The 22714-nt window shown below is 48.2% G+C and overlaps 1 protein-coding gene across 3 annotated transcripts; it reads right to left on the reverse strand.

Annotated features, from left to right (window-relative positions):
• Positions 1 to 7357: 7357 nt before the first annotated feature.
• OTX1 (orthodenticle homeobox 1) lies at positions 7358 to 20620 on the reverse strand. Of its 3 annotated transcripts, none has more exons than XM_061622272.1 (4): positions 19772 to 20620; positions 16145 to 16415; positions 14168 to 14319; positions 7358 to 9437 (listed from the first exon to the last, which is right to left on the reverse strand). In XM_061622272.1, the coding sequence occupies exons 2-4, from the start codon at positions 16239 to 16241 to the stop codon at positions 8625 to 8627; spliced, it is 1062 nt and encodes a 353-aa protein (XP_061478256.1). In that variant the 5' UTR covers positions 16242 to 16415; positions 19772 to 20620; the 3' UTR covers positions 7358 to 8624. The 3 variants fall into 3 exon arrangements, with proteins under 3 accessions (XP_061478256.1, XP_061478257.1, XP_061478258.1); XM_061622273.1 differs by lacking the exon at positions 19772 to 20620 and adding an exon at positions 19343 to 19729; XM_061622274.1 differs by lacking the exon at positions 19772 to 20620 and adding an exon at positions 18740 to 19281.
• Positions 20621 to 22714: the final 2094 nt, after the last annotated feature.

The following is a 22714-nucleotide window of genomic DNA, read 5'->3' on the forward strand; positions in this document are numbered from 1 at the left end:
GCGCTTCCCTCCCTGTGGAGCTGCCGAATTGCCGAACATCCTGTTACTGCAACCCTGTGGACGCTTCCCTGGGGGTAAGTCCCACTGACCTCCAAGGGCCTTCCTTCCCAGGAGACATGCATAGGATTGGGCTGCAAGTGGGATCCCGCGTAGCTGGCGCGTCAGGGCGAAGAGATGCTTTCCTATGCACGTTCAGCTGACATTCCGGCAGGAGCGCCCGCACCGGGAACCTTCTTCTTGCCCTCGACGCCGAGTACGTCTGGGGCTGCTGCAGGGCGCCTGATGCTCGGTTAGGCGACGCACGCGGTTTCCCTTACAGGTTGCTGCCCGACTGGGCTTCACTGGGCACGCTCCAAAGAAGATCCGCAAAGTGCTCAGCGCTGTGCTTGCGTCTCCCCTTGGGAGTCGGCGATGATCAAACTGTTGACTGCACTCCAGGCGTGAATACAGACGACCGTTTGCCAAGTGGTCGCTTGGCCACGGCGCGCCTTTAACCGCTTGGTACCGCCGCTCTTTATTTTTATTTTGCTGAGTGCAGGGGAAATCTCGTGGATCAGAAAACTCGGGACACCGCGGGGCCGCTTGTCAGAGGCCCCTCATAGTTTGGCAGGCCAATAAAGACGACCCGCTTTCCAAGCCGGGTAGCGGCACGTCCTAGTAACGCGTGTTCTACAGTCCCGCTGTTGCGAATGGCCCGGGGTTGCCCATGGCCTTTTTTCTCTTCTTCCATAGCTGTCTCTTCCACCGGGCATACGCCACCCACCTTAAGGTACACAACATACCTCTGGCGTCTCTCCTGCCCCAGCAAAATACCCTGGCCATTCCCTGTTTCTTGCCCATTCCCGACGTGATCTTAGACCCAGAGCGCGGAAATTCGGGGGAGGGCAGGGCAAGGGCTCTACGGGATGGGCCAGTCATAAAGCCCTCCCTTTGGAGCCAGATGGATGGAAAGCCACCACTCTGTACCCGAGCGGGACCCACTTTCAGATCTCAGGACTGCGACTGGAATCCGTTTCCTCTGACCAGCTGGGATCAGCGGGAAAGAATCAGTCTCCCAATTCTGAATGAACTGCAAATATCACTAGAGAACATATTTTCATAGAAATCGGTAAAACCAGTTTACTTCCAAGGAAGATGTGTGCAGGCTTGAGATATGCGAATCGCATCCCCAACTCGATGGGTTTGTTAACCACTGATCTGGCACATAAACCACGTTGATTCCTGTCTAACCAGAAATGGACAATGTCACAAAGCCAAAAGTCATATTGAAAGAGGAGCATGCTAAAGATTCCAGTCTTTTAATTCGGTTCGCTTTGAAGATGGGAGAAAATTAAAGGAGGCAAAGGAGCGCAAGGTGTAATTTAACCAGCAATATTAGGACACGTAGACTGCCCAAAGGTTGCGCTTGTAATGTTTGATTGTTCTTATAGGTTCTTAATTACATTTTTGACTTTTGAGATGCTTTAACTCCAGGAGTTTACCTTTTTATTATTTTAGTGGAATTATTATTTGTCACTTTTGTTGGGTTCGCAGGATAGTTCCCGCTAATTTAACAAATCAGTCTAAAACCCACTTAAGTAAGAGTACTTGGATGTAAGTGGCTTTACACTCGATCCCAAACGTGCGTTACTTGGAAGTAAATTCAACCTAGTTCAGTGGAACTTACTTCTTAAATCCGTTTAGATCCGTTAGATCCGTCTAGAATTAGGGGCTTAACCTTTGGCTTAATTTAGTTGCGATAGTCTTGTCTCTTCTACTTATTGAAGGTTTAACACAACTTTCTGCAAGTGTGTTTTTAAAGCCTGCTTAAAAGCGCCCCATTGGCTATATTATTGTTTTTAAGTACTAAACAGTGTTGAAAGGTTCTGACCGCTCAGGGAGTAGTTCTATGGCGCAGTACCAAACTCTAATAAATAAAAAAATACCAAGACTAATTTATTTATTTATTTATTTATTAAATTTATATACCGCCCGACTAGCAATAGCTCTCTGGGCGGTGAATTAATTAATGTGCTTAAACTTAAATATTGCGCGCGCACACACAAGAGAACTGGCATTCTGGTTACTGGACTTTCTATATTTAGGCAAATATGTGCCCCCCCACACCTTACCAATTACCTACAAACTGACCCACTAGACGGAACTAAAGCATCGCCAGTTGTTAACATCCATTAAAAAAATCTTGGTGTTATTACTGGCGCAATGATCTTTTTCCTTGTAAAATTCGTTTAATTCGCCTTAAATTATATAATATATTAAATTATTATTGACATGCGGGTTTATGGTAATCAAACCTCCTTAACGTTTGCAGATTAAAACATGTTTTGAAGTTTTATGACAAAATCGTGAAATTGTATTGTACACATTTAACTGGTCAGTTTAAATCAGTTTCTGCCTAGGGTTATTCAGAGGTGGGCACCGCTTACTTCAGACTACGGATAGCGTCCTCTGGGGATTCAATGTGAAGATCACCACCACCACCAATAACATCGGTTGGCTTTAACCAAATATAACCTGAAGTAGCGTCAGAAAGTAATCTCTGCGAGGAAAACCTCCCTCTCCCTCTCCATGTTTTGGGCTACAGCTTCCACCGTTGCTGACCAGTGCTGCTGCTGTCGGGGACTGAGGGGAGTTGGGCGTCCAACAAACGCCACGTTCGCGTAGGACAAAAGAATGAATGAACCGTGCAGATGGCGAGCAGCAGCTTGCAGTGATAAAGCTGCTTGGGGAAAGCGCTCTCGCTCGTCTGCCCGGGTCTGGGCCCAGAGAGGGAGGGGGCCCCTGCCGCGGAGACACGAGGCGCCCGCGCCCCGACCTATTCGTGGTGCCCGCCTTCCGGCACGGCCTTGGCTGCTTCTTCCGGGGAGAGCGCGAACTCAGAAACTCTCTCTGGGGCTTTTTCGGGTCACGCTCCGTAGGCGTCGCCAGCCGCCCAGGCTCCTCCTTCTCCGCGGCGTCGTCCTCTCGCTCCCTGGTGCCGCAACACCTTGGCACCGCCGGGCTGGGCCGGGGAAAGGTGGCGTGAGGACAGCGGGGAGGAGTGAAACTGCGCAAGGAGCGCCTCGCCGTGCCACTCCAAGGCCGCCTCCCGCCGCCGGCTCCCTTCCCGCCCCCGCCTGGAAGTCTGCGCAAGAGCCCGGCTCCCGCGTGGCCTGCGGGCAGGAGAAGGGCGGGCCCCCGCCCGCTCTGGAGTGAAGCGCCCCTGCGCTCCCGCCGCCGCCGCTGCGCTGGGGGCGCGGGGAGGAAGCCCCCCGTCACGGGACCCTTCTGGGCGGGCTGCCTCAACCCGCACGATTGCAGTCAAGGCACCCTTCATGTAGAGACGGTTCTGCCGTCGATTGGGGCGCCCTTCCTCTTGCAACATCTAATCTCGCCGCCTCTGGGCTCCCCCAGGCAAGCTACGGGCCGCGTGGAGGTCCCATGGGTGGAGGGGGGGCGGGGGGAGTGGCAGCACCCCGAGCGAGGGGCGGAGGCTCTGGTGCCCCAAGGAAGAAGCCCAGGGCCCCCGCCGGAGGGCTTCCTTTGGAGAAGGGAGAGGAGAGACAGCCCCGTCTAAAGAGCCTCCCCCCCCCGTCCCAAAGAGCGACCGGTTCCCTCGCTGCGCCACTCCAGGCCCAGAAGGCAGCGGGCAGCGCTCACGCCGAGGAGGACAGCCTAGGCAGGGAGCGGGTTACGCGAGAGCCGGAGGAAGACGTTTCTTGGCGCTGCCGGAGCGAAACAGGCCACGCCAAGCTGCGCTGGAAAGTTGGGTTGCTCGCAGCCCGGTGAAGGTGCTTATTACTCGCGCGCACCCTCCCCCGCCGCGCGCACACATTATCTGCCTGTTGCTAAAACAGAACGTGTTGGTTGCGCGCACCCGCCTGTCGGGAAAGAGTCGACTCCAGAGCGGCAAGATACTCCTGGCGCCGCCTTGGCATCGCTGCCTCTCAGGCTAGTCTGGCGGCTTGTCCCGCTCGATCTTCTAGTTGGACAACCCAGGGCGCTCTCCCGAGGGGCAAGACAAAAGTGGGCGGAGGAAGGAGACGCTCAAAAGCCGCTCTCCGCCGATCCTCGCTTTTGCAGTCCCCAATCTGCCTATTTAATATCCGACTGACTGACTCCTGTCGTCTCTGGTTTAAACAATCTGGAGTCGCGATGCTGTGCATGCTTACTTGGAAGCAGACCCTAGTGAGTCACAGGAAACGGAGCGGTTTGGGTTTGATCTTTTTTTGGGGGGGTCGGACGATTGACTGACGTTTGTTTTTTTTGCTGGTCCGATGTTTTCCCCTCACTAGATGAGCGGAGATCCTTTATTCCTGCAAATACGGTGTTTGTTTCGATCTACACTGAGGCCGTCCAAAGCACTTGAGTTCATTAGCTCCCGTGAGCCACGTGCGTGGGGAGGGGGGTGTCTTGCCCCAAAGTTTAACCAGCAGCGCTGTAGCTATACGGGGGGGCGGGGGTGGGAGTGGCTTTGGCCTCCTCAAGGATATTCTAGGCTCTATCCCTAATGTTTAGCCTTAATTTCAAAAGGTAACTCTTTAGCAGTTTTGCTTCTGGAGACATTACGCAAGGTACAGAAAAGCTTGGAGGCACTACTCAACCCAATTGCTCGCCAAAAAGTAATACAATTAAATATCTTGACACACATTAAGTTACTTGAGTTTATGGGTTTGATTGTCCCTGCCCAAGCTCTCCACCCGACCCACTCACCAAAGAATTTCTGACTAGAGGCACAGCAGTGAGCAAAGGCGCTGTGAGACCAAAAGGTGCAAAGTCAGGCAGAGCTTAATGCCGAAACAAGGGGGCCGGGAGCTCAGGCCTGCTTGGAGGGCACACCATTTGACAGGCATACGCTTCCATCCTGCGGTTGTGTGTGGGGAATGAGGCGACGAGGGCACTCTGCACATGCTCCACGACACGCTCTGCGCCTGCTTCACATACTCCGGCGCTCGCCTGGCATTGGGCATACAGGTCACGAGGCTGCTTTAAAGCGACCCCTGGCTCAAACCGAGACCGGGGCGGAGGACAGGGTCTCTCGGACGCTTCGGTGTCCGGCTGCTGCCTTGGGTCAGTCGTGGCCCGCATGGACGTTCAAGCCTCTCTCATTCAAAGCATGGCGAAGCCTTTCTCGTTACTTTCTGCTTCTCCAGGCAGCGTATGCTCCGCTTGGGTCCCAGCAGAATCCTGGCTACCGGGGAACGTGCACCGTGACTAAGTTTTGCTCAGATGCAGGACTCCTCGGGCAACCGCGCCTTGTCGCCATTTAATAACCCCGCACAGCTTCCTTCCCCAGTAATGACTGGGAAAGGCCAGGCAGTTTGGCTGTCGCTCACTAACGGAAACTGGCCACAAATCGGCTGCGAAGGACAGCCGTGGCAGGGTGGAGAGAAGCGGCGTCTCCTTTCCCCAAAGCGCTTTAGCACACGAAGGAAAGGGTGGCTGCTCTCATCTAAGCACGGCAATGGCTAAAAGCAGAGCCAGCGTGGCTAGGAGGACCCTGGGCTGTGGCATTCTGCAGCCACTTGTGCTCCACATGGTTAGGGTTGTCCCAGGCGTAGCCAGTCAGAGCTCAGAGGAGCGCCGGTGTCCAAATGCGATTTGAAATCCATTCTGCCACTTGAGCATCCTTGGTGGGACCTTATGGAGGCGAGGCGGGGGCGGAGGCGGGCACTGCCTCTGGAGCAGGCACCAAACTATGCATCCGTGACTTCCCGCGATAGGAAACGGCCACTGCGCCAATTTATTAAAAATAAAAAGCCCACATGGAACTTCAGATGGGACCTGTGAACTTGCACTTCAGTTGTTCATACCTCAAATAAACATTTAAAACCTGCAGCAGCTGTTTAGCAATTTATCGCTCCCAAAACTGACATCTTCATTAAACCTCAATACCCTGATTTCAAAATTTTAGTTTTACCTAACTTTATTAACTACACTTCCAAGAGGAATGAAGTCTATATGCAACTGGTGTATATCATAGGCCAACAGCTAATCCAGTGTGGGTGTAAAGTCTGATTATGCGCCATATAAATGACAGCAATTCACTATTTAGTAGTAATTAAAAGGCTAATTAATCCCCCTTTGGAAATCTCTCTTTTGGAAGTTTAAACTGATCCCAGCGGAGAAACTTTTTTTTTTGGTAAGGACAAAAAGCATGCAAACTTGGCGTTTTCAACCAAGGAAAGTCCCCCTTGCGTTATTAACTTCAAATACTCTCCTCCCCCAACCCAAGTTAGCATCTGGCAGCGATGTCATATTTTGTTTCATCACTTGATTCTACACTACACCATTCTCTTTTATCAGGCAGCTTTAGCCGGCCCTACCTTTCTAAGAAAAATACTTAAAAAAAATATATATATATCCTTTTTTTAAAAAATTCAGCCAATATCTAGACATATTAAACTGAGAAAAATAAGATTTAAAAAAGCAGTGCTAAATCTGAAATACTTCTGATAAAAAACACTTTAAGCTGAGATTTTAAATTAATTTCTTTGAAAAATTCCTTTGAACGCAATAGGACTTTCTCTAAACTAATGACTGCAATTCAGCTCGCAGAAAGTAGTCGGAACTGGGCAAACTGACTTTAGTAGGACGCGGATTTCACCCTTCAGTATGCTCGGTATTGAGGTTTCTAGTGGCTATATTCTGAATGGCTTCTCTTAAATCTCCTTTGATATTATACACTGTGTAAGGGTCTATTTCAAGATAAATTGGTTTTGGGTCCTGCAATAGTTCGGTTTAACTGGATTGTGGATCTAGCTTTTCTTAGCTTTCGAGTTCTGCTCTCAGCCTAGAATAGCAGAGTTGCAATTTTGATGTTTCATAACTATTCGCATGCTAGAAGCTCTTGTCAAGTGACCGGTTAAAGAGGTGCCAAGTCAATTTGACAGCTATGGCTCTTTCGATAAGGTAATAGCCAACGCCCTCTAGAATGCTTTGGATTCAGCCTGTCCAGCTGCGGGCAGTAGGAAGCATCTGAGGGCAATTAAGATGAGAAAGTTACTGCCAAACTTCAGGTGTCCCCCGTCTCCCCCCCCCCCCCGCAGAAAGGCTTTGCGCCGGTTAAGTTTTGTGCTTTCCCAAAAGCAGAGTTGGGAAGGGGACGTAGCATATTCGTACCGGTTTTCACTGAGTCTATAGCCCCTCAAAGTTTTGGTTGGGCGCCAATCCAATTATAGTAATTAAAAGGCAGCTCAGTGAGATAAAGTGCAGCAGGCCAGCACTCCCTCCTTCCCTCCCCTCGGAAATAAAATCGATCTGTCCCTGCCAGGGGAGCAGCAGACAGAAGTGTAAAAGCTAATGGTTGGAGGCCTGTGGCAGCTCCTGCCCCTTCCCTACTCTCAGATCGCCCAGAAAGGATCACACAGACAAGGGCTTTTATTCGTTTGAATTTTATTATAGGGATATGTAGGTAAAGGGGAAGGATTTGCCTTACATTTCAACAGGTGACTGCTGGATTAATGGGGTAAATAATCAACATTACATTTCCCCCCCCCTCTCTCTGTCTTTCCCCCTCTCTTTCCAAGAATAAGCAGACCAAAAACATTTTTGGAGACAGATGATCAAATGCCTGGGATGTGTGCAGCCAGGGCTGCACTAGAGGAAGAAACCAGCGCTGATGTAAAGAGGGTCAAGGCCATCCCAATCCCCATCGGTTTGCCTTTCACCTCATTTTACCTCCCCACCCTCAAAAATGCTGCTTTTCCTCACCCTCTCTTTCCAAACTGGGCATCCCACTCTTTCCCACTTAGAGATACCTTACTCTTCCCCTCTCCCAACAAACAGCTACAAGAAAAGGTTACAAGGGGACCTTGAGGAGAGGGGGAGAGAGATGTGTGGCTCCTTCGGTTGCCTGCATGTTAGGCTCAGGGTTCGCCTTCACCTCAGTTAGTCAACTAAAAATAAAAAGGGCCGCTGGAACAGACCTAACAATACACTATATACACAATTCCTGCCGCTTTTGCAATACAACCCTATGGAGAGAACGGGGGGGGGGGAAGAGTCTCCAAAGGAGATGAGTGGATGGGGTTAAGAGCTATACACAGAAGTCTGAAGTCGGCCTGAAAGCAAAAGGCGCTTCCTCCTCTCCCATTTTTCCATGGACCACGAGTAAGCCTTACCAAGCATACAGCAATATGGCTGCGGGAAAAGGATGGATCTTGTGTGCATCCAAGGACAGCATCTTTGTGAAAAGGAGAACGAATCTGGATCTGAAGTCCTCTTCTGTTTTGCTTAAAAATAATAAGTACAACATGGAACATAATCCCAGAGAGCCAATAAATAACACCCCAGGAGTCGAGCTGATATGAAAGAGGCCAAAAAGTGTTAAGCAGCAGCAACAGGAGCAGGCCTGATTCAGCAGCCTTTAGCCACTATTTGGTTACAGGAAGGAGCTGGGAAATGGGTTTGTTATTTGGACAGGCTGCTTACATTTTTCTTTCCTTTTCTTTAAATTAAAAAAAATAACGATGATCTGGTCTGAATGAGAAGAACAGTTGGGGGGGAGGCGCTTGGTGGAGAGCTGAACAGGGTGCTGGGTTTGAGTAAAGAGAGACTGTCCCAAGGGTGCTGGCGGGACTGTGGATGCTGAGGGAGACCGACCAAGCTGGCTTCCGCCTTTGCCTTACTTTCTGCCCGCGGCCTCACAGCACTTGGAAGCGCCAAGAGGCCTGGTCTTTGTAGTCTAGGCAGTCGGGGGAGTTGAAGTTCAGCTTCCAGGAAGAGGCTGCGGCTGGGGTCGGCTCCTTGTAGTCCAGACAGTCGGAAGAGTTGAAGGCCAGTCCGGTGCTCCCGTAGCCCGGCTGGTGGTGGTGATGGTGGTGGTGGTGGTGGTGGTGACTGGAGCCCTGCCCGAGCGGGTGGTGGGTGTGCGGGTGCGCGCCTGCCATGGAAGAAGGAGCCATGGGGCTGAGCTGGTGCGGGTGCGCGTGCATGGGCAAGTAGGAGCCACAATCCACGCCGCTGAAGTAGGAGGAGGAGGGCGGGGGCGGCGGCGCTGGGTAGCCTTGCCCGTAGCCACTGCCCTGCCCGTAGGACATCGGGTAAGAGGCAGACGAAGCGCCGGAGACGGAGCGCTGCATGCACGAGGTGCCGCTGGGCGCTAAGGGCTCCGGCACGGCGCTGGGTGAGATCGACGCGGGGCTCCAGATGGACGAGGGCGCCACCGCCGAGGGCGCGCTGCTCAGGGAGGCGGCGGATGAGGCTGGCCCAGCTCCGGCACCGCCGCTCGAAGCGTTGCTCAAGGCCGCTCCGCCACTCGCCGGGCCCGAGGAGTTCGAGCTGGAGGAAGAGGAGGAGGCGGAGCTGGAGGCGGCGGGCGGCGTGAACTGGCCGCTGCTTTCGGAGCCGGAGCTCTCGCGCGCCGGGGAAGACTTTTTCTTGGCGGGCCGGCTCTTGGCGCCGCTGCCGCTCTGCTGCTGCTGGCGGCACTTGGCGCGGCGGTTCTTGAACCAGACCTGCGAAGGGAGGGGAGAAGGAAGGAAGGAGGCAGCAGCCCGTCAGTCCCCTGGGATCCCTTCACGAATAAGTGCCCAGCCTCTCCTCCTCCTCCTCCTCCTCGCCCCCTTCGGCATCCCTTCCCAAACTCCCCACTCCCCGCCGCAGGCCTACTCGCCACAGGCACTGCGGCCCCCTTCCCGTCACCTCCCATGCCGCGCTCTTGACAAAACAAGAAAGCTGCCGGCCAGCCTCGACGACCGAAGAGGAAGTGGGGGAAGAGCCCCTACGCGAGCCTCCAGGTCATACTATCATCCTCCATCGCCGCTCATTTAACCCTGTGGTCTGCTTCCCCTCTTCCTACGCGAGGTCATCACAAGCCATCGGGTCTGGCTCAGAACGTTCTCCTGAATATCCCCCTTCTCTTCCCAGCCTCTACACATCATTACTTTCAGATAGGACCCGCCAAGCAAGCGAAGTCAGCCGCTGGTGCTACCCAGAACAGAACCCGGCTAACCAGCTATGGCGGAAGCATTCTCAAAGGAGGCCTGCGATCTGACACTCCATCCACCCAGCACAAACTGCAACACAAGACAGCCAAAACATCTCTAGACTCAGCACCCACCTGACATGACACCCGCCTTCCATTATGGCAGAAGACTCACCCCTCCTCCAGCTATCATGCTGGTTTGATCATTCTTCCACCCACCCATCCCTGCCCAGCACTGGCCACCTTCCATCATCTCCCCAGCAGTCTTTCACAGGGCTCCCAGTCTCCCCCACCCCTAATGCCATGCTATCAAAAATAGGAAGAGGGGGTGTCTACAACAGTTCACCAACATAGCCTTGTTCAATCAACCATCCTTATAGCTAGTTCTAAATTAAGCTGGCCAACTCCTCATGTGCCTTCTACCATTAATGTCCCACAGAAAGGGGGGGAGGAAGAGGGAGCCTGCTACCAGCAGTCTTCACAAGTCATTCCTCCACCCCAAAGATATGCAGCAGAAGGATTCATCAACACCCAAGAAGCAAAGGCCAAATACCTTCTTTGCTGTTACACAGCCTTGCATTGTACCCCCAAGTAAGCATCCATCCAATGGGAAACAGCATTCCCCTTCTTACACCTTCCTATATTCCCATGCCTACAGAGAACCAAGTTCTCAGCCCATTCCTTTCAACAGAACCCAGCTTGGTCTCCCAGCACCCCCCAAAAAGCTGTCTCTAGATCATGCATCCCACACCATGCTTAACACATTAACCATCAGCATCTTAATATAAAAGAAAAGAGAAATTAGGACTTTCAGCAATCCCAGAAATGCTTTTAGCCCCCTTTGCCCATTTCTCTGCGGCATTGTCTTCTAAAGCAGAAACTATTAACTTGTAGCATTCAGTTGCAGAAAGTCACACCAGCACATAGGATCTTGCTTTACTATTGTGAAGAGGAGCAAGTCACTATTGTCACTGTGTGCTCTTCCTTACATTTCAGCCTGTACAACTACAGGAAGCATTCCATATTTCCTTTTACTAAGTACTACCCACTCTTCCTTCACTCATCAGTTGGCCAGCTTCCTCATCTACATTTCCAGGAAGTCCAAGAGATTCAATATCCTGCATCCCTTGTCATGCTGCTAGATACCCATCCTTCAACTCTCAAACCACGTAGAACAAACAATGAACCAAATCCTAATGAAATACGGAACTCTTAACAGCCATTACTTTACTGTACACTTGCCCAGCTGAGTCTGTGGAACAGAAGTCAGTTTTGCTAGTTTGAAAGGATATCACATGATACAGTAGTTTCTAGTAACATGCTGACGAGCAGGCAAATGAGACTGTTTCCCCTTATTATAACAAGAGTAAGTTCAGTTCATTGATTCACTCTAGATAAATTTAGCAGTTCTTTTCTTTCACACTTTCACAAGCAGAGTTCTCATCTCAACATGACCAATTCATGTTGTAACCAGCATAACATCCACCTTTCACTGCCAAGGGAGTATAGAACAGTCACCACCCAGTTCTATTAAGTACTCTATTACATCCAAGTTCCCAGTACAGATTTCCAAGAGTGTCACGTTGAACACTCACTACCTACATGATATAATTTCACCAACTGTCTGACAATGTGATAAGTGCAGCATTTTTGCTGTTACAGTTTGCTTCCAAGATTTAGCTGCTCTTGAAACCATCCCAATCACATTGCACATCTCTCTTTCATATGGAGCTTATCTTCTCTGAAGGACAAGATGGAGCATCCTAGAACATTTCGAGAGAACTGGCATTTCAATGTAGCAATCCAAGTCCTGAGGTCACTTAGTTTGGAATTCAGGACATCTGTAATTCCCTCAATCTTTTTCCTCTGGTACTGGTTCCCTTTCTGATATTGGGCAAGACATTATGAAACTTAGCCTCAATCATTAATATTTTACTCATAGATTTTTGTGCTACCTCCCCAACTTTTTTTTAAAGAACATGCTCAAGCAGTTAGTAGCTATATTCAAAACACGAGAACATTATAGACTAATTTCCAAGTGTGCTTACATTTGATCAGAGCAACATCCTTGCCTAGAGTGCTCAGAAACAAGTCCCATTAAGTTCATAGGACTTGCTCCTAGGTGAGTACATGAAGGATTAGGATCTTAGGACCACTTTAGTTATTACAAGTCTCCTACATACATGGCTCTCCATTATCAACTGCACATAGTTCTATTTTGCTGCATGTACATGTGGTCAATCACAGCTTCCAAAAATTACATACATGCTCTGAAATACCATTATCACATGTATTGCATGTAGTTTATTCCTTCTCTTCCAGACAAATGCGTTCCATGTTTAAAAAAACCCCTTAGGCTTGAAATGACCCTCAGTAAAAGAGAACCCTGGCCAGATAATTAGCAAATAGGAACAACCACATCTTGGACAGCAGAGGTGTGGTTGTGTTTTAATTACAGGTAGGTTGACAGACCTAAAGACCTGATTTGGTGCCTGTCCTATCCAGTCACAAACGCCTACTAAACTTCAAGGAGTATGGTCAGGATATAATTTCTATGGCTTTGTCTCAACATGCTGAAGTTTAATCTCTCAATTTCCATTAGTTGCCAGAGGACACCTGTACCCAAACTCTAGTGAGACAAAACTGTATTCAGGATGGCAGGCTTGGTCAAGCCTAGCTAAGTAAGGCATACCCAGGGGTTGTGAAGGCAAGGGCCAAAAATTTATAAGCGACAAAAATCAAGGCAGGCCCTCCTTGTCCCCTCTTTTCACCTGTCTGCATCAATCATGTATTCAAAAGGGAACTGGCTTTCCTGGACTGTTGTGAGGCAGAGTGCCTCAACTCTACTCCCATCTGTAGCATTTGGCACAGCATCAAAATCAGATGGATTTTCTAGAGAAGCCCTTGTTGCCTGTTGGGGCAGCATCAATATATACTGGATGGAAGTGAGCTCTGTTTTCCCTAAACTTGGTTTTAGAAATCAGAGATAAAGTGTATTAAAAAAAGTTTTCTCCCACTGATTCTGAGTTACACGTGTGTGTGTGTGTGTGTGTGTGTGCGCGCGTGCGCAGACCAATCCACACGTACAGTCTGTTAGCAGCTGCCTGCTCTTTAGTCTTTTGGAATAAACAAATACTTTACATGCAAAGCCAATGTGTGAGTTTCGATTCAACAACTGAGATTAAGTTGTGCTAAAGGGGGAGGAGGTGGTGGGGCTAGCAAAGATAACAAAACAAAAGCCTCACAATGTAGCAAGGACAAGACTGCAGAACTGGGTCACAGTGACATTCGTACCAGTCCCAGGGGAGTCAACTGAACTACTACAGAAACAACCATGTACCTTAAGTGGGTCTGCACCCCTAGAACTTGAAAGCAGAATTAAATTTAAGTTGTGAATACGTTCTGGTGAGAGACATCCAAGTAATTATGTTTAGGGTTCTGTTGCAAATATATTTAGGATGGTCTTGAGTTTAATGCGTATTTACTTGGAAATGGCTTACAAAAATATAAAATATGCCTCGGGGTCCTAATCTCATACCCTGACCTTAAACAAACTGAAGGCAATTTCAAGAAAATCAGTGGAACTTACGCTAATTGTGCATAATCCAACCAAAGTTAGTTACCCTTTAAACTTAAACAAAATCCTATGTATACTTGATAGCAAACCCTGCTGAACTCTCCAGGCCTTATTTCTGAGCAGACATGCTTAGGCTTGGGCTAAAGAGCCCCCTTACTATTGCACTCAATAGGAATTGGTCAGATCTAATTGTTGCAGGCATGTGCCCATTTAACTGTGTTTAGGATTGTGATGTTAGCCTTGTGCTTGGTGAAAAGGAGAAAATAAGTAACCGGAAAGGGTCAATTATATAGATATATAGATAAGGAGATTCAGACCTGGAGTTAAAGAAGAGGGAGTTCAGCCTCCTCAAACTCTAAAGTGAAGTTCTCAAGCTCTTGCATTGTACCCAAGACTACCCAGTCCCCTTCCTAATTATGGCAATACTTCTGGTTATACAGCTTAAGTGCCAAAGAGTTGTTTGCTCCAGCACCAATGGGCAAGGAATTTTAGCTTTGGCCCACTTAGGTGCAAAGGCAGGAGGACATTGCTCAGACAAGGAGGAAACCAGCCTGGATCCCACAAATTAAAATAAAACTGATTATCCACATGCAGGCAAACAAAGAACAACAACCCTTTCCCACAGGCAGTCACCACTATCCCTCCTTCTGCCACAGCCTGGCTTCTTTCCTAAGCCATCTGACCTGGACTCTCGACTCCGGCAGATTGATCTTCAGCGCCACTTCTTCTCTCATGAATATGTCTGGATAGCGAGTTTTTGCAAAAAGTGCCTCCAACACATCCAGCTGCGAGCGGGTGAAGGTGGTGCGTTCTCGCCGCTGCTTCCGAGGGGTGGCTGAAGGCCCAGGAACAACAGAGGACAGAAAGATAAAGTGGCAATCTATCTGCACCCCCTGCCATCCCCATACCCACACCCCAGCCCAATTCTGGAGGAGGAAGGCAGAGATGAAAGAGGAAAGCCCCCTCCCACTCATCAATTTCACGAGATACTCTTGTCCTTTTTAAAGACATTGATTTATATATAACAGGCCAGGCAATTCCAACAAGAGAATCAGGAACGGGGAACAAACAGACAAATAAAAATCAGGAGGAAAAAGCTAACTAGCTTCAGTGCATATAAATTAACAGGCAATAAGATGCAGGTGTGTGTGAGAAACTCTGCGTGTGGACCACAAGACAGCTACTGGGGGTGGGATGGGACAGAGAAATTGAGAGCTCTCTTCATATTGCAGGCTGTTTCCTGAATGGCCTCAGATGCACAAGAGCAGCTAACTAACTATTTTGGTACAGTCCAGTTAAAACGGAAGTATCTGTATGTAAATAGATTATTTACAGCTAGATCCTAAAAATGGTTTATTTGGAGGTAAATTCCATGGAAGTCTACAGGACTTGAGTCTTCCAGGTACAGCTACAATCCTGAGTATTCTTACCATGGAGTAAGTGCAGTAGAATTCAAGAAAGGCCAGGGAAGGAACTGGCAATCCCACCCCATATATACGGTCTGCCTAGCAAACTTCGCAAGACGTCACCCTAAGAGTCGGAAACGACTCGCACTATAAGTGCGGGGACACCTTTACCTTTTTTACCTCTAAGTAAAGATGCACAGGACTGGGCTGCCTATATTCAGGGTCAGCACAATTCAACTGTATCTGAAGAACTGATAACTTATTGAGTTGGGGATAGACAGTACTTTATCACATCAAATATCGCTACTTCGGACTTAACTGCATTGTCCATCAGGCTATAACAATTTTTTTTAAGTTATAGTAAACATTTATTAGCACCCGGTTGATTTCTTGGCACACCCATCTGAAGTGGGGATATTGTGGAGATTCAGTGTGCATATGTGTGTGTGTGTGTGCGTGTATAGGGGGAAGCATGTGTTTTTAGGCAACTAACAAGGGCTGTAAAGAACAAGTGATGAAGTAAGAGTAAACTATTGGATATTAAGATTGGTTCCTGACTTCAGATCAACCACCCCAGTTTATAATCAAATGATTTTGCCCCAGTTAGTTTTCAAGTACAAATAAACTCGAGTTTGTATTTAGCTTTAAATGTATCTGCCCAAGTGCTTCAGTCCCTTGCATTTTTATGCAAGTAGTTGTAAAAACGCATAGCTCCTTGTAATTATAAAGAGGTCATGATACACAATAACAAAAATAGAAATGAGATCTGAACAAGTTGATCAAAATCTGAAGCTTTGCAACTCACATGTTAGATGGTGAACATTTTGCTTGTATGCCCCCATTGATTTTAATTAGGACTAATTGCTAAATAACCTGTTTAAAGGTTGGCCTGGGTTGTTAGGCTGCCATTAGAAGCATTCTGACGTTGAACTAAACTCCATTAAAATAATCACTGTTTATTTTCCAGCAAAGGAGTATGTTAGGATACCACACCTATCCTAGGTGGTGATAGACTGAATAGTTCAATTCTGGAAAATGTTGTCATTTCAAAAAATAACATGATATATCAAAAGCCGTAGTTCTAAACTATTTCCTTTTGTCTTATGAAGAACTTCTAGAGCAAATGGAGGAACTGCTATTTTAATTCAGCAGCACAAATTAAATCAATGGTTGGATATTTCAGAGGCTCCTTTGACAGGCTTAACTTGCTTACTCAAGAGTCAATGGGTAAAAGTGAAAGAGATTGATGCTCACCTGGATACCCCACAGAAGGGTGCAGAAGATCCATTGCAGGTCCCGCCAGCCCCAGCCCATTCATGCCATAGGGGGGCTGTTTGAGGTAAGACATCATGCTAAAAGCCGGAAATATTTTTCCCTATTTATCTGCGCACAATTTAAGAAGATTTTTTTTAACGTTATGTCTTAAAATTCCTGTTGTTTTTTTTAAAGAATTATTTAAAAGATTGATTCTTCCAAAGAGGTGGCTGAAGGAAATCACAGGGGCAGGAGAACCTCTCGCAGCGCTCTGCAGGAACAAACACACACACACACAAAACACAGAGAACAAGAGGGAAATCATCAGCATTTCCTGGGTTTCCAAACAGAATGTGCTTACTTTACTACCCTCCCTTTCCAACACAAGGGCAAGTGCTGGACAGGCTCAGAGATTTTTCTCTTTTATTTTCAGATAAACACAAGCTGCAGTATGATTTTATATATAGCCATGATGGATCTTGACTAAGAAAAAAACCCTCTCAAACACACAGGGTAATTAAACAATTTATGACTGCGAATTTTAAAAAGGGGGGCACCATTAAAACATGTAGTATAGAAGCAAGAAAATTTGTACTCAGAATAAGTTAAAAAAAAGCTTCCTTTTTTGAGACTTAAAAAGTCACGTAATTTAGGACTTTGTTCTTTTTAAAAAAAAGACAAAAAAGGCAACTTCCTCTCTCTCTCTCTCTCTCAACATGGCAGAAATTTCTGCCCCCCAAAAGCCAAACAGAAAGTGACAGAGAGTGAAGGTGTAACCAAGTTTGGGGGAAGTGGCCTGGTGTGAGTGTTGTTTTTTAAGCTACAGCCATATTACCATACAATCGCCAAGGGGCTTCAGGGTGGTATGATATTCTATGATAAGGGAGATAAAGCAATTATTTTAAAAGATCCGTGATTAAAAATCAAAACAAGATATCAAAAAAGGGAGTAAGTATAATTAATTTGAAAGAGCAGCAGGGAACTCTGTAATTAGAAATAGCTAGTAGTCTAAAAACAGATTCCCGGAGCTGCTTTGAGATTTATTTCCAAAGGCCTTCCTCCAACAGACAGAAAGGCCAGAAGGAAAGGTCCAGCAGGCCACACAGTCGAAGTTTTCAAATCCCCATATTAGTTAGAATTTATTTTGGTAGCGGAGAGTAGAAAAGACTGAAGGTACAATCCTAGACTTGCTTATTATGGAAATAAGGTAAATTTAACCCAATGCAAACTGACTTTCAACCAAATGTGTAAGGATTATGGTTTATATTCTTCCAGAATCTCAATACTGGCAGCGCACTATGCACCTCAGTTGTTGTAGCTGTCTTAATTCTATAACCTCTCGGGTTTTGTTGTAATTCCTCAACACTCTTTAAATCCAAGGATTTATAAAAAGGATTGTGGGAATTTTGTAGGCATTTATTTATTTTCTTCATGATGAGAGAAAGATCTAGGTGAAATTCCCCATGTCCAGATGCAGAAGCTCCCCCCCCCCCAAGTAGACTCATTAGCGGGATGGGGGAGGGATGCCCAAACAGAATGAATAAGTTAGATAAACTATGTAGATAAATAAAATCCCATATCCAGTAGCGGCAGATGGTGGTGGCATTAATCTCCATTAATCATTGGCCGGAAACTTTAACTGGAGTGCAGGCCACACTGCTTTCAATATTTGTGTTTATACCTGAAAGATTACCAAATCAAAACAAACAAAAATAAACAAGAAGGGGGAGAAAAAGTGTGAAGTGGGATTTAAATTAAAGTTAATGAATTTATCATAGATTGCTAAATCCAATGTATTCCAAATTAATTTTGACAATCCATACTCCCAGAACTAACTTGTTGCAGTTTTATTTTAGTTTAGATGTGCCTCAAAGTTCTCTCTTGGTTTGATTGGCAAGTGGGGGGATTATTCCTTGCCAAGGGATTAAAAGTGAATACACTTTAGCGGCCTTGGGTAACTAAGGCTGCAATCCCAAATATACTTACTCGAGAGTAAGTGCCTTTGAAACCCGCGGGATTTCCTTTCGAGAAAATGAAGTTGGGATTGGGCCTTAGACTTAAAAAGCAGCAAGACGGAATGTTTTTGTTTTGTCTTGACTTGGAGACTGGCGCCATTCTTCCAGGGAGTCTTAAAAGTTTTAAGAGTGTAACACTCTGAAGCCTACGCACGTTTCTTATTTAATTTCAGTTGTATGCGCCCCCCGCACAAATACGTTTGCAGGATTGTTGCTGAAGAAAGGCTTCCAAAATCTTGCCTAACAAGCAGCCCTCCCTCCTCGCCTTTTGCTTACTGTACACACTTTCAGTTTGAGGAAAGGACCGCTGGAGCGAGGGATCCTGAGACAAGGCCTAGGAATCCCCTGACTGAACTCGCCCAGCATCCCCAGCAAAAACAAGGCTGAGAGCCAGCCACCTCTCGAACGCGAGGCCTGGAAAAGCTGGCACTCGACGGTTCCTTACAGCCGTGGGGAACGTGCAACTTGTTGCCACCCCAACAGGCCCAAGCACACCACCACCAACAACATTTTTTTTAAAAAAGCAGACTTCAAACAGATTCATTTCGGATCAAGCCCCGCTGCTTCCAATGAAACGTACTTCGGGTCACAGCCTTTTATCAGCACTGCAGAGAGTCCTCCAAGCACACCTCGGGGATTGCATTGGATTCGCCCCCTTTTTGGTTCTCAAGGGCACCCGGCGCAAGAGCGAAGCGCTAGCCAAGTCTTAGGGGAAGGAAGCAAAGAGCCAAGCAGGTGACCACCGGGGAGAGAGCGAGCGAGCGAGGAGGCCGGACGCGTCTGCTCAAGAGAGCTTGTCAGGGCTCGCCAGGTGTCCAGGCAGCTCGAGCCAAAGCGAGCCTTTCCCCCACAGTGGCAACCGAGGGACAACCCAAAAGCCAGCGCGCTCTCCTCGGGGGCTCCCCAGCCGTGCGCCTCAATGTGCCCAGAGGCCGAGACGAGGCAGACAGGGAGCGTGTGAGGGGGGGAGGTGGCGCTCGCCGCCCCCGCTCCTTGCGTTGGCGTTCAGCGTTGACTATCCGCACCTGAAGGCGGGCGAGAAGCGGGGCGCGCGCGGAGTCTGACGCCCCGGAGGAAGCGCCAGTTTTACGCCTGCCACTGCCGCGCCGGCGGAGAAAGGCAGCTGGCGCCCAGAGCAGGGCACTTCGCCTACGGCGGAACTCCGCTCTCCCTTCGGGCTTACCTGCCGCGCAGTCCCCGTTTACACCTCCAAAGGCGGCGAGCGGGCCCGGGGGCGGGGCAGAAGGTCCCCGAGTACAGCCAGGGGCCTTCCAGCAACGCCAGGGGCGCGACAGGCGCCGAGGGAAAGTTTTCGTCCCGAGCGTGCTTCCCGCCTCCCCCGCTCTTCCCGCCCCGCCGCCTCAACCGGGGCTATTGCATGGCGCTGCCTTTGCTCCTCCAAGCCAGGCTCCTCCGCGCGCTCTCGCAGCGACAACTTATTGCCCGGCTGGAAGGGAGGGTGGGAGGACGCCTGCTTGGGAGGGCGTGGGAAGAGAGAGGGAAGAAAGGGGGACTTTTCCAAGTGCGATGTCAGCACGGCCAGGTAAAGGAGCAGAAAGTCCTGCCTCACCTGCAGGAGGAGGAAAAAGGCATAAATCAAGCGCGTTTTTACCTTGTCGAGGTCGCTGTCTCGCCCAGTTGTTTAGGTGATTGGAAATGTAGCCTGATGAAGATTGATCACCTTTCTACTGCCCTGCCCATGTATGTGAGCGCAAGGCAAATGCGTAACCAAGTCCAGCGCCAATCCCAGCCTCTTTGCCGCTGAGTGACAGCCGCCCGGGCAATGGCAGCGCGGGATGAGTGCTATCTCCGCACGCCCCCTCCCCCCCTCCCCCCCAGTCCCAGCCGCGCGCGCGCGCAGCAGCAGCTGCTGCAAGCCTGCCCAGCAGCTCCCTCAGGGCCGGCGGTTGGAGGTTGCCCCGGTAGCCGGCAGCGGTGGGCACCTCTTCCCTCGCTCGTCCCTTCGGTTGCTTTGAGGCAACTTCTATTCCCTCAGAAAGCAGAAGCCAGGCGGCTTTTCAACCGCGCGCGCGCGCGCCCCTCGGGCTTCCCTCGACAGGGAGCCCATCCCCTCCTTTTCAGCGCTTAGAATAGCGCGCGATGTGCCCTCGTGCCTAACCGGGGACTTTCTCCCGGTTGAATTCCGGGCTCACTTTGGAAGCACGTCTCGTCCCCGCCGCTCCCTCCTTTTACAGCGGCTGCTGCGTGAACGCGCGCCTTACGCCCCGCACAGGCGCCCTCGGACCGTGGCTGGAGTCGGAAATCTCTCCCCTGACCACCCCCATTTCCAGTTGCAATCTCAGGAGCAGATCTTCCCAAGGCAATTGCCGCGTGCTCACAGTCTCCCCAAATGTGATGAGAGTGAATGTCAGCCTTCCTCTACTATACTTTGCAAAAAGACGCTTTCTCCTGCCAGTCCTCCACAACAAATCGCGGTCTCTCCCCCCTCCCCGCGGTTTTAAAAAAATACATCGCTAATCAACATAAAGTTTGGCGCACCTGACCTTGGATACTTTAACGGCTTGTTGTCTACATACATTCATTTTATAAATTGCCCTACTTACTTAGTTTAAGGCTTTGATCCTGTGCAGGTGAAACTGACTTCTGCATAATTATGCGTAGGATTTCAGTGTTTTGCTTTAAAAGTCCTACCCTGATGTAGGGCTTCCTCCAAAAAAATATGGAAACTACAGTGATCCAGTAGTGGCACTCTTCAAACAACGAGGACGCCCATTTCCCACTTTAAATTCTAGGGAAATGGCGGATTTTGAGGGGAGAAAAGGATGACCAATTTATTCCTTATCTTTAAAAGAAGAATACAAACGTCTGTATAACCAGTATACCTGTTGATACATATATTTTAATTTATTGATTCGATAGGGAAAACAGCAGCAGTAGTAATAGTATACGGTGCGGGGTATATGGGTAGGTGTTATTTCTGACCGTTACATTTGGACATTCTGTATAAGGTTTGGGTCTTACAGGTGACCTGTATGTCTTTCTGATTTTACTTATCATATACCTGTAGTATGGCTGTTGTAAACCTGTTACACGCTGGTTACAGAGGTAAGCTGTCTATAAGCCGTTGCATACACCATAATATATACCCATAAGTTAAATAGTACAAACGATTTTTTTAATATATTCTTGTATGTCTGATAAGTGCTGCAACTTAAGTACGTTTACTCAGAAGTAAGTTCCACTGAGAGTTTCATACCCAAATAAGCGTGCGGAGGTTTGTGTACTCTGGTGCCTTTGCTGGATAGTAAGTGCCAGCGAAATAAAGGAAATTTGCTTCCTACGTTCAGAGTGTTACATGAAAGTTCAGCTGGCATGGATGGCTCCTTCTGTCAAGTAAGTTTCCTCAGGATACGGGTATATTCCTAAATGTTAAAATGCATAGATGATAGTCTAGGTTGGATGTATCTATAGCTAATTGCAATCAACGTTAGTGTGGAAGCTCCTTAGCTATTGTAAATAATTTTTTCTACAACATATTACAGTTGTTGATCACATGCTGACACGCACATACATAACATTCTCCTCGCACACGCAGTGCAGGTCACATCGAGGATATCTAGTTAATTCTCATAAATATTAATAGGCACTAATCCTCTACACATAATTTTTTTAAAGGAGTGAATAGGGGGAAAAAACCTCTAAACATACAAAGAGTAAAGTGAAAAGAAATTATAATAATCATCATGATTTTAAAAAACCTTCAAATCAATTGGTTGCTACCAAAATAAATGAGAAAGGACTAGTGACCGCAGCATCAAAGTGAGGGCGCTCTTCCCCCCTTTTTTTCCACGAGACACTTTCCTTTGGAGTCCCAATGAAATACGGTAACAGAATATGAGGGAAGCACACTGTTTCTTTAACTGCTTCTCAAAGGATCCGGGAGATCTTCTTAGGACCTTTAATAAGGCTTTGGTGCGCTCCTTTTGTTGATCTCTCAAAATCAACTCCTTCTAATTGAAGCTGGAGCTGAAAGCGAGCTAATGTTCAAAGGGGGTGACCGCCACAGCCCCAGCGAAATTACATTTTTTTTCTCTTTGAGGGTACGTCTAATCAAGGGGGGGTGGGGAGACGAAAGAGAGGGAGTGGGAGAAAAAGGTTTACAAGATCCTTGTATAGTTCACAAAAGTCAGCGACACGGGCACTTCTCCGCAGAACAAAGGCCGCCGCAGCCCATTCAAAAAAAAAAAAGAAAAGAAAGAAAAAGAGAAGGGTAGAGGGGCCAATTCTCTTTGGGACCAATACCTTGGCCAAAGTCTAACCAGGGCCGAAGTGCTCCTGGCCGCTTGAGACATTGTCCATTTGGGGAGACAATTATTCATGTGTGGACCCGAGATATGCGTGGGTTCTTTTCTCATGTAGTTCCAGTCTCTAGAAAGAACAACCTCCCCAGTGTTCTCCCCCAAAGTGAATTAGGGAACTGAGTCAGAATGGTGATCCTCTCCTCCCACTCCCCAAAATTCACGATTAGTTTTAATGTTCTCCTTTTCCTCTGTAAGAAAGCAGACTCTGCAGATTTGTTTGCAAGTGGTGTGTG

This window comes from Rhineura floridana, chromosome 4, assembly GCF_030035675.1.
Source record: "Rhineura floridana isolate rRhiFlo1 chromosome 4, rRhiFlo1.hap2, whole genome shotgun sequence".
NCBI classification, from domain to species: Eukaryota; Metazoa; Chordata; class Lepidosauria; order Squamata; family Rhineuridae; genus Rhineura; species Rhineura floridana.

Excerpts from the sequence above, each read along its gene's own strand:
- OTX1 (XM_061622272.1), bottom strand. The coding sequence starts at position 16,241 with ATGATGTCTTACCTCAAACAGCCCCCCTATGGCATGAATGGGCTGGGG. Across the intron at positions 14,320-16,144 it reads CCCTTCTGTGGGGTATCCAG|CCACCCCTCGGAAGCAGCGG; the intron begins GTGAGCATCAAT and ends CTGGGCCTTCAG. Across the intron at positions 9,438-14,167 it reads TGCCGGAGTCGAGAGTCCAG|GTCTGGTTCAAGAACCGCCG; the intron begins GTCAGATGGCTT and ends CTCCCTTCGCAG.